The sequence below is a fragment of the Triturus cristatus genome, chromosome 7 (assembly GCF_964204655.1).
Source record: "Triturus cristatus chromosome 7, aTriCri1.1, whole genome shotgun sequence".
Taxonomy (NCBI): Eukaryota; Metazoa; Chordata; class Amphibia; order Caudata; family Salamandridae; genus Triturus; species Triturus cristatus.
Genome location: NC_140590.1, coordinates 554,855,365 through 554,873,820, shown reverse-complemented (window position 1 = coordinate 554,873,820; position 18,456 = coordinate 554,855,365). Strand labels below are relative to the sequence as shown.

Below are 18,456 nucleotides of genomic sequence, written 5' to 3'. Positions count from 1 at the left end.
CCAGGCTCTTTGCTGTAAGGGACCTTATTCTGTGTTCCACGCTAAGAGAGTAGTTCTCAGAACACATCCTAGCTTTTTGCCTAAAGTAGTCTTGGACTTTCACATTAACCAGACTATCACTTTACCTACCTTTTTTCCGAATCCTCCAGAAAGATCTCTCCATTCCCTAGATCTCAAGAGGGTTCTTAAGTTTTATTTGGACAGAACAAAGACACTGAGGAAATCAGAACGTTTGTTTATTAACTATAGTCCTGTTAACACAGGTTCTGCAGCTTCCAAAAGATCCATTTCTAGATGGATAGTTTCTTGTATTCTTCGGTCATACCAATTGGCCAACAAATCCCTTCCGGGGAAGCCTAAGGCCCATTCCACTAGGGGAAAAGCTTTACCACGGCTCTCCTGAGGAATGTCCCCATGGCAGAAATTTGTAAAGCAGCTACATGGCGATCAGTTCTTACCTTTACTCGCCACCACTGTTTAGATGCTGACACGCAGGCAGATGCTCAGGTTGGGCAAGCCTCACTGAGAAACTTGTTTGCTAATACTGTTTAACAAGTGTACGTCTATTTAGTTCGCTGTTTTTTGCTCGTCCGCTCGGAAATGGGTATGGGCTTGCTACTCTATTCAGTGCTTATGACTATTGATGAGTATCCCCTGGAAGAGAAGGATAAGTTACTTACCTGTAATCCTAGTTCTCTTCCAGGGGTATACACATCAAAGTCATAAGCAACCCTCCCGCCTCCCCGGACGAGCATTAACCGTTTACTTGTTCTTCTTGCATCTTTGATGCAGGTTCCTACAGGTTTGTTATACTGTACAAAAGAACTGACCTAACTGTCACCTGTGGTGCATGATGGGAGCAGGGTCTCCTGTTGGCCTTAAAGGCAAAGTGCTCAGGGTCTCTGAGGCCTTAAAGGCGAGGTGCCAGTTTCCTTTTCTGTACAGGCATTTTCTTTTGCTAAAGACAGCTTCGCTCTAGAACGCCCTACCCCTGCCTATTAAGAATTGTACCGACTTCCTGAGTTTTCGGAAGCAAGTCAAAACGTGGCTGTTTACACACCGTTAATTAGTATCAACAAACTTTCCATGTAGCACCGCACCAGTCTGCACCAGCGCCAAGACGCCCCTGGGCATTCGAGAGCTATACAAAATCAAATCAATTCAGCGTCAACCACCTTTATGCTAGAGAAAACAGATCCAACCGAAATCAAGGCACAAGCAATGTCACCATCCCTGGGTGCTCTGGATATCCATGATCTTTTTGAATGCTTATGTTCCTCTTTTTTACCAGCAGGTGATGCCAGATCAAAAGATAATAAAAATCACTTTCATATGAACACTGGTATGCAAACACTCCAAGTGCTGCAGCACAAACCTCCAGATACTATGGTGATAGCATGACACCAGCACTAATTGATAAAAAAAAGTGACCAACCTAACCAATCTTTTTGCCAGTCAAAATAACTTGCAGCTTTTCCAAGACAAAATGGCAAGATGTAGCAAAATGGACAGTTTGTACCTTTCTCATATTTTTGCACCCAGCCATATTGATTAGAAACCAATTATATGGGCTGGTTTTCTTTTCATCAAAACACACATTCTCAAAGAGATTTTTAAATATCATGCTTTTATGCATTTATTCATACATATTACGGCATAATGGAACGGCTGCAGCTTCTGGAAATCATTATGGTGTCAATCTAAACAAACTACGAGAATTAACCTTTCCTATAAAGTTTTTTTTTTTTTACTTTAAAACAGGATGGAATTAATGTTTTATAACAGACTGAATGCATCTTCGAAGCCTCTCAATAAAAAAAAATAGACAAAGTTGTATTTTGTAGGAAGGTTTTCTTTTTATGTTGTTTAAAGAGCATTGTGAGGATTCGGTGTGTGCACCAAGATATTCTACTGCTTATGGATATCAAAGTGAATCCCATGACAGAACTGGGGTATTCCAAAGTTACTTGACATGTAATAGACAATCTGAGCCAGAGGAGCCTATGTGCGGGGTGGAGCTCAGAGCGCTTCATTAAGTCACGGTTTGGATCATGCACTTATATGTGGGCCATTTTCCCCTTTACTTCAGGAGTTTATTCTGCAGAAAATACTGATGTGGTACACTGGAGACTAAGACACAGCAAGCTTGGGATACTCAGGTAAAACAAAATAATAATACATGCAATGAGAAAAGCTCCACAAAAAGTACTGAGGAAAAACAGTTGAAGACAGGCTTGTTAAGGAACACTACATCTCGATGGTGTAAAAGTCCCCTCTTGGACCAGAACTTAGGAGCCCCCTTTCCCTTCTCCCATACATTGTTCAATGATTGTTGTTTCCTGGATTGTTGGCAAGACCTACTATTTCAAATACATAACATCCTTAAGAGTGGGCTTTGAGTGACCTTCTCGCTCATGATTGGATGGCTTTGTTGTCTTTCCATGCCCCCTGCTCCTGATTAAATAGTTTCCGTCCTTATTTTTGTGTTTTTTCTCTCACCCAGGAGCATTTAGGTCTCGTAGTGCTCTGACTGGATGATGTATCCTTCCATTGTCTCGTATTACTCCGATTGGATGATGTATCCTTCCACTGTAAATGTCAAGACTCTGGTGTGCAGTGGCATGGAGGAACTATTTTCGCTCAGTTTCCCCATTTCCCTCTCTTCCAACAGTCCACTTCCTCTGGCTACGTTTGCTCTATATAGATACCATATACATACATACATACATAGATGGGGTGAATGGAACTCTTTAAATAAAAGCAGGAATTAATGCTAACAAAATGAGTTTCACTGTAGGTTTCTTTTATACAAAAACCGAAATTTTACACTTTCACTCCATCTTTAATCGCCCACGCTTTGCTTACTCTGCGAGGTAATGCAATAATCGGATAAATGACAAATACAACATGCTAGATGACTGAACACAGCACGAAAGCTTTATTATTCACAGTTTATTAGTTGCTATCTAGGAAATGCTGCATCAGTTAGATTACGTACAGAAGCCATTTTGTTTATTTAAACACTGATTTTGTTTTATATATATGTACACACAAGACAGATGTTCGACAAACACCGATCCCGAAAGAAACAATCAGATGTCCAGGGAAAAATCCCAGAGACTGCTTTCAGGCAATTTGGGAAAAGAAGCTATATAAAAAAGAAAAGCAATGAAAAGTAAGGAGAGGGAAAGTAAAACAAGTACAGCCAGCTTCAACCTTCAATGGGACCCCAAATGGAAATGCACGGAGTTTCGTAACAGTTTGGCAATTTCTTAGACTACGGCAACCAACCAGCTCTAAATGAAAAGCTGAACCCATGTTCACCAGACAACTCTTTGATCCCATCTATATCCAATGGAAAAAACACACTAACAGCAGCTATCACTGCACCTTTGCAAACACATTCACTGGTGCAAGCTATGTCCAATGAATGCATCTACAACTCTGCTGATATACAAAATTGCCAAGAATATCAAGTCTTCATACCTCTTTTAAATGACAAAATTTAAAGACAATTAAGAAAGTCTCCAATTCACCCATGAGAAGCAAATCTAACCCAAGAGTCTCACTGCAGTGTTCCCAAAACAACAGACAGATTGGTAATTGCAGACCATGAACAGCTTTCTCTCAACCAAGTCATTAAAAATATATGTTTCATCCCCAGTGATTTACAAAAACATATTTTCTCCAGCTTATGTTTTCTAGTTTTCCTCTATCCCAATTACGTGGAGAGGCCAATCTAACTTCCAGACTGTAAGGCAAATAAAAGAAAACAGGAAGTATGAGATTTCTAGAACTCAACATGTCGGGACATTATGACGTCTTTAGGAATTAAAGGCAATAATTAAGGTAAAACATTGGCAACAAATATCTGAATTCCGCACGAGCTTCCAGCTACTGCGGTTCTTTTATAAATAATACTGCACGATCAAGACTTTGAAGTGCCTGCAGATCCAGGCCAGATGCCTTAAACTTCTGACACTGCGTGAGAAAGACACCGAGAGCCATCTCATGTCTGGGGCCCCCACTGTTTCAAACTCCGTTCCTGTGCAAAATTCCAGACTTTCAAAACTTCAGAACATTGTTTAAAACCTGGCTGTGTCCTCCTATTGAGATCACTACTGGTTTCTCATCTTCTTAGCACCATTAAACCCACTGCCGGTGTGTACAAGCCCTTAACACAACAGAAACTGAAGAGTCTGTAGAACGTGGAGGACACCCTCCTCCCACCCCTCAAGCTCCAAATATTGTGAAGTCTGTGGTACAAGGCTGAAGGAACAATTCACCTAAACCACACCTCAAACTTCAAATAGAGGCCTTGGGATCAAGAAGCAGACACATCTAGTGTTCAGCTATCAATATGTAAAGCTGTTATTTTTGCCTTGAATAATAACTCTGCAAGGTATGTGTGGCATTACCGCTAACTACATTTTAATACCAGGTCCTTATTGTTTAAGTTTGCCTCTGCAATTCAAATGCAGGTTGTGCATGAACATCTTTCCAATGTGTAAACTACCTCTCTTGGAATAAAAAGCAGCAAAGGCTTGGGGCTAACGGTGATTCACATGTGCCTGCCATGCATAGAAAATGGGAAGGTGCTGTAAAGTATTAGATTAACATTAGCATCAGGAGGTATTCGAATCTTTACGACAATACTATCCACTCCCACATGCTCCCCTTGTGAAGACATGTACATCAAACAAACAAAGTTAACTTGCAACGTTAGTCGAGAAAGCTAACCTGAAACTTTAAGGACTGTGGTTACACCTTTATAAAAAAAAAAAAAAAAAAAAAACAACAACAAACAAATGGAAAGAAAATCCAGGAAGAAGGCACTATGGAAAAATAAATGAAAAAGTGCTTGGACATCTTTTGAATACAAGAGAGGAAAAAATGCAGCGAGGTCACTTGAAATATGCCTGAGCTTGAAACTCAATCCAGGCCTAATATGGCGGCTGCTTAAGGGTTGGGAGGTGGTGGTTGGGAACACGCTGCACACAAGACCCAAACGCTGCTGCAGGAAACTCATAGATCAACATTCATTGAAGAAGGTAGAACACCGGGAGTGCTGAGGCAAGACACGAGAAGCATCTTTCTCTTCTCGACTCTAATCAGACAAACCATGATCCCCTTTGCATAGAGATAAAATACCAGCAGTTTATCATTGATCAGGAGGTGAGCGCTTTTTATGGCATTTAACTGCATGCAACGAGACAGACACAGGAAGTGGGAGAGCAGGGATGTGCAGAAGGAACAGGCCACAGGAGCGGCTGTTGAAATCTATGTATAAAAAAAATCTCTCTTAATTTAAAGGTAAGTTTTGGCATTCAAAACCAAACGTCCCCTCCAAAGGGAATCTCCAAAAGTTTCATAGAAGAGGCCTTTGCTCTTTCCAGAGGGAGAAGATGGGAGGATCCCACCACTTGAAGGCTTCTCCATCCTTTGGACAGTACGTGGTTTTTCTTTTGCAGGGGTCCTCCCTCCTCTGTTATGTATTAAATACTCTGATCCACTTATTAAACGTTGCGGTTCACAGGGGTGACGTAATTGCGTGGGAACATGCCCGTAAGCCCGTGACAAGCGCCCTTCCACCAGTTGGGGTCGGAGTTGTCAATGACCTGGATGAAGTCCCCGCGGCGAAAGCCCAGTTCCCCTTCTTCCTGTGGATCAAAGTCGAAAAGGGCCTGGACGTGTGTTGGCTGCTGTAAAGTAAGGACAGAAAAGAAGTTATTGCCCAATTGTTGCACAGAGGTCCAGACATTTAAGCACGTATATTAAGAGTTAGGAATACATACGTTTTGTGTAACTTTCTGTTTTTTCAACTCATGCTTTGAACCCTTTTGCCCTGTCAGGCCACTTCTCTCGATACTATGGGACATAATGGAAACTAGGCTATTCTTGGGTCAAGTATTGACACAGTCATCAGCAACACAGGAGCCATATAATACAATAAACTCACTGAAATGCTGAGTTTTAAAACTTTCACTTTCAGGGAGAAGCGAGGTCAAACATTAAAGGATGACTCTTCAAGGAGGGATGCTTGTGTGGGAGAACATTCCATTCAGCTAATATGTGTATACCGCATAAGGAAAAGTTAGTTCTTTGTAATCCTGGTTCTCTTTCAGGAAAATATTCATAAAAGTTATAAGCACTTAACAGTCATGTCTACATGCCGGATCCCAGGGTACTTAAAAAAAAATAAAAAAAAACACACACACATTCCCCCTATATTACACTGTCAGCTGTACCAAATGTGTAGTTACTGTTAGGTCAGCGTTTCCCATGAATATATGTTTTTGGTTTTATAAATAACATTGATGTCATTTGACAATTCTGCACAATATTTTCTAAAAACAAAAAGTAAATCCTGCTGAGCTCAGCATGGCAATTTTAGCGCAGATATAAGACGGAGATGGCAGGGGTTAGAGAGCTTTTTGGATGGAGGAATCGGAGGGCATTAAAGGGTCAAAACTGACTTTTGCCATTTTAAGTCCCATGTTCTCTGATACCCATAAATACTGCTCAACAGAATTACACCAAACTTGGTATAAGAATAAAACATCAAAGAGGCGTCTGCTTGTTCAGTTCAGTTGTTTTGGAACTTAATGTTACAGTAATGGATCAACAGGCATGCAAGAGTTAAGTTAAAGATATGGAGACCCTTAATCATCTGGACAGTTCGCAAACCGAAATTTAAAAAATAATATTGATTCAATGGAATTTTTTTTACCCCTTTGTCCACTTTGGATCTGCAAACCCAAAGCTCGGTGTGCACACCCAAGGGCTAACTTGCCAGCAGCTAGACAATATGTTCTCTTGTGGCCGCCACAGAACGATGCCAGATAAAGGGGCAGAGTGGGTACTCCCTGACCACAAACCATAGGGTAGGATTCCTGAGGCACATCCACTCAAAAAATATAAAACATTCTTTAAATAGTGAGGTCTGCAAACTCCTCTTGAGTTCCCAAACTCATACAGACACAGGCCCCTTTTATATATATATATATTTTTCATTTTATTTATTTGCAAAGTTTTCTATAGCACTGGCTAGACCCGGAGGTATCAAAGCGCTTTACATGATGATCAGCAAGTTACAGATTACAGGATTACTTCAGTTACAGATTCCAAGTATAGACATAGGAGAAAGAAAGAGGGAAGGAAACATAACAGGGAAGCGAGGAAAACAATGTCAGATGTCCGGCTGGGTAGGTGACGGCCTTTGGGGGTGAACCAGGGCCAAACTCCTCTATAGCTGCATAGGACAGCTCCACTGGGCATCGGCCAAGGTTGTTCGGACTCCGTGGTGAGCACAGACAGTAGAAAAACATGAGATTACACGATAACAAGTTATATTCGCGTTACGTAGCAAAGACAAAACGTCTTATGTGGGATGGAATGTAGAGGGGGAAAGGTAAGTAGGGGAAAAGGAATGCAGATAGTGTCAGGCAGACCAGAGGGAGGAGGGGACTTCAGGGGAAACAAGCAGTCAAAGTGAAAGATAGACAAGACCGTGAGGCATCATTAAAAACAATGACCGATGTCCGCCTGGGTAGGTGACGGCCGAGGGGGTGAACCATAGCCAGACTCCTCAATAGGTGCATAGGACAGCTCCACTGGTTAATGGCCAATGGTACTCTGGTTCAGCGGTAAGTTGTAGTGAAGGATGATCAGACCAAATCGTCGCCAAAATAAGTGTAGTGAAGGATGATCATTGAATCCAGGTAATTGATCAAGTATATTTTAAGTAGATGGTACAGGATAAGAGTACATAAATTAAGTTAAAGTAAAGGAAATAATAAAAACCCCACCAGGAGCAGGATGGTACCAGCTCAGCCCTAACTCTCAACTGACAACCGGGCGTGGCTTGGCTGCCGAGCGGAATGGCTGCCTGAAACCGCAGCTCCGCCGATCGAGCACAGAAATCCTTCAATTATTTGCTGAACTGGGGTGCGAGCTCGGACCTCCCCGCCCGAGACGGTAGTCCAGGGTGCCCGCCCTGTGCTTTGGCTGTTCTGACCCCGTCGGAGACGCGTGGGCGGAGAGCGGCCCGCGGGAAGCACGGAGACGCGGAGGCCTACAACAATCGCGAGAGCCGGGGCCTTGCGTGTGGAGGGCCCGAAACCTGTTCGAGGGGTGCGGCAGAGGCTGTTCGATCGCCCCAGGAGACGCGCGCCCCGCCGGATGTTCACCCCCTTCGGCTGAAACAGTGAGGCTGAGACAGCGGCGGCTGGTGTGGAGGGACACCGAACGTGGACTGGAGGTGCGTCTAGGGGAGAGGCCCGAACGCACTGCGGCGCTCTGGGAGCTCGCTGGCTACCGGGGACGGCGCGAAAAGGTCTTGATGCGTGCGATCGGCGGGCGCTGCTGGGCCCTGCTCTGGGAGCACGTGTTGCCGAACCTCATGGTCAGACTCTGATCTGTTCCTTTCCCTCGCCTGCCCCTGGATTGCATGCCGGTGAACAGTGACGGGCCCGATCGGATGATTGCAGTGGCGGCCATTTTCCCTGAAGCCGTAGTTCTATGGTCGAAGGTTCCAGGGCGACGATTGGAGAGTCGTGGTCGGCTGCCGTACATGCCCGACCATACTGCAGGGATGTTGGGGCGTTGACCTGGGATGCGGACAGTGAACGGCTGTACTAGTGTTGGCCTGCTCCGACGGCCTACGCTGTGACTCACCCCGCTTTCTCTGTGCCCGGTGCGTGTCCCGCCACTGGGGACCCAGCCCTCTTGCCTACCAACGAGGCCTAACCGCCCTGCTGCCCTTGACGAGACGCTGGTGGTTGGCGATTGACTGGTGCAGTGTGAGGAGTTCGCGGCTCGGCCGCCCACACATACTACGGGCGCCGGGTAGCGTCCGGTGAGCGGCAATGGGCAAACCGGACACGCGGCAGCCGAAAATCACCTTCGACAAGTCCAAGCAGAAGCCGCCGGACCCAGACCCAGACCTCCGTGAGGCTGAGTCTTCTCGAGCAGACCGGAGTGGTGCTCAGGATGTGGACATTAAAGCCATGTTTCAGGAACTGAAAACAAGTTTACATGGCATTGATGGCAAAATGGATGCGCTGGCGGCCCGCATGGACGGTATCACGTCTCGCATGGACAAGCAAGAGGGGAGAGTGGAATCGCTCGAAACACGTGTGGCCGACACGGAGGAAAATCAGACCGGCCTTGCCGGCCAACTGCGGGGCATGGATAAGATCCTGACACTCATACAACAGAAAAATGAGGATTTGGAAGCGCGCTCGAGGCGCAACAACGTCCGCATCACGGGTGTGGCGGAAACGACGGACATAACCAACATGGAGCTCTTTGTTGAACAAATGTGTAAGGATCTGTTTGGGTCGGGTTTGTCTTCGATGTTCCTGGTCGAGAGGGCTCACAGATCACTGGGGCCCAGGCCTAAACCAGGCGCACCGCCCCGGCCTATTATTGCACGAATCTTAAATTATAGGGACCGGGACGTGATCTTACGAATGGCAAGAGACATGTCAGACGTGCAATACAAGGGCAACCACATTGCACTATATCCGGACTATACGATGCAGGTTCAGGCCGCTCGAAGGGAATTTTTGCCGGCGAAGAAACTTTTTCAACAGGCGGGCACCAAATACTCCCTCATCTACCCTGCTAAACTCCGGGTCCAAGGTCCCGTTAAACCGTCCTTCTTTGTTGATGCGAAGGCGGCTCTAAAATATGCCAAACAACTGTTAAAGGACCAAAAGTCTCAGGCACCTGCAGATGACCCGGACCAGAGGGACAGGCTAAGTGATGTTGAATGACTGCTCCTGTATGCTTCTTGTTAAGTCGCTGGGTATTGCCTGTCCGCGCTGTGCTGGGCCATAGAGAATGTTTAATTCCCTGGAGTACCAATTTCAGATGCTGGAAGGGAGCTGAGCAGGACTGCGGGATTGGGGGGGGAGGGTCCTCGAGCTGGTACACTGGGCCCGCGCTCGATCGCCCTGTCATGAGTACGGGGTTTGTGGGTGGCCAACCTGCGTACCTCAAGGGATGATTCCCATTCATTGTTCACATCTAGGGACTGTAGTTACAGTTGTCGTAGTTGGGAGGGGGACCTGGGAGGTCATTGCACAACCTGATTGGGGGGTTGGAGCGGGTGGGGTAGGGGTTTGGTCGTGGTTGGGGGTTTTTGTTAAGTTCTATTTAAGTTTTAGAGCTGGGTCGGAGGAGGCGAAAACTGCTATTGAATCGCACATTGTGCACTGCACGCTGCCATGTCGACAGTCACCTAGCAAGAGGTGTTCTGGCATTTGCCGGGCAGGCTGCCCGGATGGCCGGGTGGGATGTGTGCTGTCTGTCAGAGAAGGGTTGCAGGAAGTGACGCAACGAGGAACAGGTCCGTGGCCTGATCGAGTTTTATTCCAATGCTTGTTGCTGTGTGGAGGTTCCCTACCTTGTCGGCGGGCTTACAGATTGCTGAGGCATGGCCGCCCCCCTCTGTTGAGACCCGCTGGGTTGGAAATGCTTGCTTCGAGACTTGGCAGGCATTGGCCGGGTGACTGGGGGGTTGGTGTATGTCTGATGCTTGCCCGAACTTTGTTAACACGCCTGGTGCTGTGAATAGCATAAAGTGTATTACCTGGAATGTACGGGGCATGAATGATAGACGGAAAGTGAGACTGATACAGGCCTTCCTAATTAGAAAAGGTGCGGACATTTGCCTTCTGCAAGAGACGCACCTGACGGCCAATGCTGCGCAGCTGCTCAGGCACAATCGATGGGGTGAGGTAGTCCACGCTCACTATTCTAACTACTCTAGAGGGGTGGCGATACTTATCAGAAAGGGGCTTCACTGGAGGACGCATGAGGAAATCAGGGACGCAGGGGGCAGGTATGTTCTGTTGGTCGGTTCGCTGTGCGGCGCGAGAGTGATTCTGGTGAATGTGTATGGCCCGAATGACGATAATCCAGAGTTCTACGAGGAATTGTGGCATAGGGTGCGGACCTGTGGACCTGCGGCGATATTGTGGGGAGGTGACTATAATGTGGTACTGTCAGATACTAAAGATAGGCAGGGCACAACTCGGGAACATCACCCCAGGGCGTCGGAGGCGCTTGGCCATATTATGCAAGAGGCAGGGCTGGTGGACTCCTGGAGGACACTGCACCCTGAGGCCCGCGCCGGTACGTGTATCACAGCTCATCGTGCGGCCTGGTCCAGATTGGACTTCTGGCTGCTGTCCAGAGATTTGCAGTCATCGGTGTTAGAGGTGACTCACTTGCCGCGGTCTCTTTCTGATCATGCCCCGGTTTGCTTGACGCTATCCACGCCGCCGCAGTACATTCAGCCGTTTAGTTGGAGGTTCCCCTCCCGTGCGCTGCGCGACCAGGTCTTCCAGCATTCTTTGCGGGAAAGATTGGAGGAATACTTCGCACTCAACGAGGGCTCAGTAGATTCACCTGGCGTGCTCCGGGAGGCCTGTAAGGCAGTAACCAGGGGTCATTGCATGGCGCTCAAAACTGGGGTTCTGCGCTCCATTAGAGATACCCTGAGCAAGTTGGAATCTGAACTAGCCCAGCTTGAAGCTGCGATGATGGCGGCCCCTTCTGGTGGTGCGAGTGCAGCCTTCAGGACGAAGCTGACCAAGTATCAAGAGGAGGCGGAGAGGGAGGTCGTGTTCTTGTCCAAAGATTCTCAGGCCAGACGTTACGGAGAGGGTGATCGAGCTGGACGAACACTAGCAAGCATGGTGCGCCCGCCACGTGGGTCGGAGCATATTCTCGAGCTACAAGGGTCAGGGGGTGAAGTGATTCGAGATCCTCCGGCTATACTGACAGTGATGACAGATTACTATAAGGACTTGTATACCTCTAAGGTTACACCTGATGACACTATTATTAGTGACTACCTGGACACCATAGCACTTGAGTGGTTCAGTAATAATGCCCGACAATATATGGACCTACCCTTCACGCAGGAGGACATTCGAGCGGTGATTGCTGCTATGCCACTCAGCAAGGCACCAGGCCCCGACGGGCTCACGGCGGCCTTCTACAAGGAATATGCAGACCTACTGGTCCCGCGATTGCACAGTGTTTTTGAGGAAGCGATGGAGATGGGCATCCTCCCTTCCTCGATGCGAGAGGCCCTTATCATTACGCTGCTTAAACCTGGCAAAAATCCTGTTACCCCGGACTCATATCGCCCACTCTCGCTAACTAATCTTGACGCCAAAATTTACGCGAAATTACTCGCTGACCGTCTGAAATTTATGCTGCCACAGATAGCGTTGTCCGATCAGTCGGGCTTTGTAATGGGGAGGTCCACTTCCCACAATCTCAGAGTGCTGTTTGGGCTCCTGCATTATTTGGATCCCAAGGAACAAGCCGCGGCCGCATTGCTTGACGCCACTAAGGCGTTCGACTCATTAGAGTGGAAATTTCTACGGGCGTTATTCACTCGCATGGGTTTCAGCCCCTCCTTTGCCAGGCGTATTGGAATACTCTATAATCACCCGACGGCTAGGGTGCGGGTTAATGGTCAGACGTCTGCCCCGATCCCCATAACCAGAGGGACTCGGCAGGGCTGCCCCTTGTCGCCATTGCTGTTCGCCATTGCGACGGAGCCGCTGGCGGCTCGTTTGCGCCAACATCACACTCATCGCAGTATTGGCTTCACATCGCGTGGCCTGTTGGTGTCTATGTACGCCGACGACATAACCATATATATGATGAATCCATCGGACAACTTTGACCCACTGATGCGCGAGGTGACAAGATACAGTGGCCTCACAGGTATCGATATCAACTGGTCGAAGTCGGCGATGTTCCCGCTGACGGACAGTACGAGTCAATGCCATACAGAATTCCCGATTGACTGGGTCACTGATGAGATTAAATACCTGGGCGTACGCTTTAGCCGATCGGTGCAGGACATATGGCTGGCATATTTTGGTGTGGCCGTGGAGTGGCTGGAGTGTAAGGTGAGGCGCTGGAAGGCGCTGCCGCTATCACTGATGGGCCGCATAGCAATTGCTAAAATGGTGGTCGTTCCTAAGTTTCTTTACTTATTCGTTAACATCCCCCTGCCACTCACTAGGTCGTTCTTCCGTCGGCTTCGCTCCGCCTTGCTTGAACTGGTCTGGGCGGGTAAGCAGCCCAGAGTGGCCTGGAACCTCCTCACACTTCCCTTCTGGCAGGGAGGCCTCGCGGCCCCGGACATGGAGCTATATGCGTACAGTGCTCAGGCCCAATACCTGCACTTCTGGCAGCACCCGATCCCTTACCAGCCGCACGTGGCTATCGAGATGGACGTTGCGGCCCCCTGCCCCCTTCGTGCAGCGGTGTATCAGAGATACAGAAGCTCCCGGGATGACATTGACACTGTTGAAATGGTCCGCTGGGCCTGGTCAAGCATTGCCAAACGTGCGGGCGTTGATGATTTATATGCGCCGAGCATGCCCCTTGCGGATAATCCACTATTGGGGCCCTTGACGGACACGGCGGTGGTGCGGCGGGCGCAGGCCTGCGGCCTGACGGTGGCGGGAGACTTGTACCCGGACAATACCTTCCTTGCATTGCGGGATATGGCGGCAGCGCCGGAACCGACGGCCTCGGAGCTTCTTCTCTACTATCAACTGCGGTCCGCATGCAAGGGCAGGTACCCTATGTTTCCAGATGCTCCGCCGACGCTTGCGGCCCTGGAGGACGTACTCTCGAATTCCTCCGCGCGCAAACTGATCACACGTATCTATAGAGCTACTCAACACACAGCTCCGGTTGTGCACACTGACTCTAGATCCTCGTGGGAACATGAAGCGGGTATATCTATTACCGAGAAACAGTGGGAGTACTGTTGCTCCCAACTTGAAAACCTATCCCCTAATTATAGGCTGCGGTTGGTACACTTCAACTATCTGCACCGGACTTACCGTACGCCCATGCAACTGTGTAGGATGGGACTGCGGTCTGATGCGAACTGTTGGAGATGCGGTGAGAAGGAGGCCGCGTTCTATCACCTTGTATGGGTGTGTGGTCCCATACGCGACTTCTGGACTGCAGTCTTCAATACCGTGGGGCAAATTGCGGAGGTGGAACTGGAGCCGGACCCACTTGTGGCCCTCTTGGGATTCGTTAGAAATGTGCCTAAGGCCTCACGTAGGCTTGTGGCCCTTTTACTATTACTAGCTAAGCGTCAAGTAGCGCTACACTGGAAGAAGTCGATGCCGCCGAAAGTGGCGGCCTGGATAAGATCGGCGGTGTACTGTAGGGAGCAGCTGACCTCATACTGGGACCAGCTGCCACAGCGCTCGCGACCTGTAGATATATGGCAGCCACTGGTGGATTGGTTGGCTAGAACGACAGCGTTGGAAGATGACTAGGCGGTCTGATTGTGGCTTTGGTGACGTGGCGAGGTTGGAGTTTGACTGTGGTGCGCTGTACGTGGTGATCCGCCTGACATAAGTGATCTGGGGTTTGGGGCTCGCATTCTGTGGGGGGTTGTCAGTCGATTGCGTTGTCTGGGTGGGCTGTGGGCGCAGCGTGAAGGTGATTATGACATTTCGATTATTCATTGTTTGCTTCCTTTCGACTCGGGCTCTCTGTTAGTTTTGTTTTGTTTGGTTCATTACAAAATGTTGTATTGCTGTTCGAATGTACGACCTCAAATGCTTGGGCGGAGTTCCGCCTCGCAAACTAGCTGCCTGCCTCCGGGTTGTTGGCTGAATAGCAGTGTACTCTTCGATGGAACAATAAAGGTTTTGGAAAACAAAAAAACAAAAAAAAAAACAAAAAAAAAAACTCTCAACTGACAACCAAGAGCACTGCAGCATTCTAATACATCATCATGATGTCAACATTCTACAGGCTAGGCAGGAGACTAGGAGGAAGGAAGTGTGAAGTGCCATCACTACATAAGTACAAACAGATTTGGTGTTCGCCCATAGGGCATCATCATGGTTCAATCAAAGGCATCGGTCCCGGTGAAATTGGGAAACACCCTCTGCTTCGTCCTCCCGCTAGTCCCATGAGTGGAGAGGTGAAAGACAGATTATCAGTCCTCAGGGGGCCTGCTTGCAGAAGCGGTGGCCCAATGCTGAGCGCTATCAGTGTTTGATGACATATGACCCCTTTCATTTGTAAAGGCTCTGCACAGTCGGGTTTGCCCCCCTGAGGTGTGTTAGGCACAGGGCACAGCCAATAGCTGTGTGCAGAAGGGAAGGACATAATTTTATAGAAGTTGGATGATGTATATAATTTTTAAAAAAGCAATTGACTATAAAACTACAGTTAAAGTGAAACTATTGTTAGGATTGGTTACAGCACCTTGATGTATGTTAAAAACGCATCATGAATTAACTGAATTCACTGAAAAAACACAGTTAAAGTGATTGTAACAAAAAACATCTAAAATCCACTCACATTTGAGAGTTCTAGTTAGCTCAGCAATCGCTATCTCACGCAACAGCCATGCAACCATAACTCACACACTGAATGTAATGCTTATGACCTCACAATATTATAAGTAGCACCTAAGAGCAAAACATCAATACATAAAACACACACTAAAACTAAACAATAAATGAAATAATACATTTGTCACGTTGATAGTCTTAATGGTATAGTGATATGTAATCCGACATACAAGATCACTTATAACATTTATAATTAGGTCTCTCATATCCAGTGCTTTATTTGAGCCTGTGGTTTTCAGGACTCGGCACTGGCACTTAATTGTCAACACCGGCATGTATAACAGCCATATGGTGGCGCGGTTTGTGACATTTAGAGTGGAGCACAACAACTGTCGTTTATTAATTCAATATATATGAAAAATGAGTAATAACCTGCTGGCCAAACTGTTCTTAAGCTGTAGGGGCCTGGAATAGTCTAAATTGTCAAACTTGTAGGACTCTGAGGGTTATTGGCTATGTTGGTATGGTCATTGTCAACGCTGGCAGGGAAAAGGGCGGGTGCAGCAGTAGTGGCCTCCCTACGAGGGTCCTGGAACTTATTTTTTTGTTTACAAATTAAGCACCGCTCACATCAACAGTGATGTCATGCGCATTGCAGTCATATTCATGTATGTATGTGGTATTTGGATATTGTAAACCTAGCCAATAATTCAGAGGAACGCTGCACCAGGTCAAAGGCAAGCATGAAGTCAATGCGTGATGAAGGCACCTGACTACTGGAATGTCACTATAGAGGTGTGTCTTCAGTGCATTCCTGAACTGAAGCAGCGTTTGGACGGTCTTTATGGATACAAGGAGTTTGTTCCAGATCCCGGTGAATAGATTGGAAAAGGCCTGCTTCCTTGTTTTTTTTTAAATTTTACACTTCTTAGTACCCAGTCTGATGGTGGACTGGCTGCAGATGAGCGGGGGTGCCGTTCAGAACGGCTTCGCAAATGATGAAGCTGGTTTTGAGTATGGTGCCGGCCATCAAGGGATGGAGTTCCATCAAAACTGGGGTGAGAAGGAAAATGTTACTTACCCAATAAGCATCTATTCATGGCATGTAGAGCTGTAGATTCACATGCTTTGCATACTCCTGCCATCTAGTGTTGGGTCCGTATGTTTACAAGTTGTTTTTCTTGGAAGAAGTCTTTTCAGTCACAGGGTAGGTGACTCCTCCTTTTGGTGATAGTGCGCATGGGCATCAACTCCATTATTAGATTGTTTTCCCGCAGAGGGTGAGAAATGAGTTAGTAAAGGAAGAATAGAGATGTTCATGCGTATGAATGTAAAATAATAAATAACTGCAACAGGTATAGGTACAACGGGAGGCTGGTTGGCGCATGTGAATCTACAGCTCTACATGCCAAGAACAGATGCTTACTGGGCAAGTAACATTATCCGTTCAAGGCATGTGAGCTGTAGATCACATGCTTTGCATACACTATACAGCAGTATTTTCCCAAAGCGGTGGCTAACCTGTAGCTGTTGCTTGAAAAAGTGTTTTAAGTACTGCCTGGCCTACATTATCTTGTCGCCTTGCGAACACATCTACACAATAGTGTTTGGTGAATGCGTGCGGTGTAGACCATGTTGCTGCCTTACAGATGTCAGCTAAGGGAATATTCCCTAAGCAGGCCATAAAGCCCCTACTTTGTGGGTGGAATGCGCTCTAGGAGGAACTGGCAATGTTCCTTTTGCTTTTGTATAACATGTTTGTATATATTTAACAATCCATCTTGCTATACCTGATTTAGAAATAAGATCGCCTTTGTGTGGTGAAGAAAAAGCAACAAATAGCTGCTTTGTTTTACGAAAATCTTTTGTTCTTTCTACACAATATAGTAGAGCTTTTCTAACATCAAGTGTGTGTAGAGCTCGTTCTGCTACAGAATCAGGTTGAGGAAAGAACAGAGGTAACAACTGATTGATTGATGTGAAAAGCAGAAACCACGTTTGGAAAAAATTTGGGATTGGTTTGAAGAACCACCTTGTCTTTGTGAAGTTGAAAGAAAAGCTCTTGTATAGTTAGTGGCTGGAGTTCACCAACTCTCCTTAAGGAAGTGATTGCAATAAGAAAAGCAAACTTCCTTGAGAGAAATTGTAGTTGACACTTGTGCATTGGTTCAAAAGGCGGTCCCATTAGCCTTGTAAGGACTATGTTCAAGTTCTGGAGCAGGTGGAACGCTTAGTGGCATTACTTTCTTTCGTCCTTCCATAAAGACTTTAATCACTAGTACTCTGAATTGAGATAAGTCTTGTCTGTTTTGTAAATATGCACCTACTGCTACTAAATGCAATTGAATGGATATATAAACTAATCCAGATTGCTGTAAATGTAATGGATAACTGATGATGTTTTGTACTAAAGCATCAAGGGGATTGATCTTGTTGTTACAATATATAACAAAATGTTTCCACTTTGCTGCATAACATGCCCTAGTAGTAGGTCTCCTAGCCTTCTTTAGGATATTCATACAGTCTGGTGGTATTTGTAAATAACCAAACTCTATTACTTCAGGAGCCACATAGCCAGGTTGAGTTCCTTGGGACTTGGATGCTTGATTTCTCCATGGCTCTGAGTGAGGAGACTGGAGTTGAGATGAAGCTTTTGGTGTGGAACTACTGACAACTCTAGCAGGGTGGTGAACCAGGGTTGACGTGCCCATGTGGGAGCTATAAGAATAAGTGTTAGGGATGTTTGTCTGAGCTTCCAAACTACCAGCGGAATGAGTGGTAGAGGCGGAAAAGCATAGGCAAATATCCCTGACCAGTTCATCCATAGGGCATTGCCTTTGGAGAGCAGGTGTGGGAACCTGGAGGCAAAGCTTGCACATTTTGAGCTGTGGCAAACATGTCTATGTGAGGAAATCCCCATTACTGAAAGTAGGGAAGAAGAATTTGGGGATGAAGTTCCCACCTGTTGATTTGCTGTCTCGGTCTGCTTTGAAGGTATGCAATTTGATTGTTTACTCCTTGAAGGTGTTCGGCTAGGAGATACATTTTGTGATGTATGGCCCATTTCCAAATGGCTTGTGCTAGG

At 46.9% G+C, this 18,456-nt stretch overlaps 1 protein-coding gene across 6 annotated transcripts in view; it reads right to left on the bottom strand.

Moving 5' to 3' along the window:
• Positions 1-2,911: 2,911 nt before the first annotated feature.
• GRB2 (growth factor receptor bound protein 2) overlaps positions 2,912-18,456 on the bottom strand; it is a 356,380-nt gene continuing 340,835 nt past the window's right edge. For 3 of the 6 annotated variants that reach the window (XM_085617014.1, XM_085617015.1, XM_085617016.1), the window contains exon 6: positions 2,912-5,702. In XM_085617014.1, coding sequence (XP_085473140.1) covers positions 5,517-5,702 — 186 coding nt within the window. In that variant the 3' untranslated portion in view covers positions 2,912-5,516. The remainder of the gene's footprint in view (positions 5,703-18,456) is intronic. The other 3 variants (XM_085617017.1, XM_085617018.1, XM_085617019.1) reach the window with 1 other exon arrangement.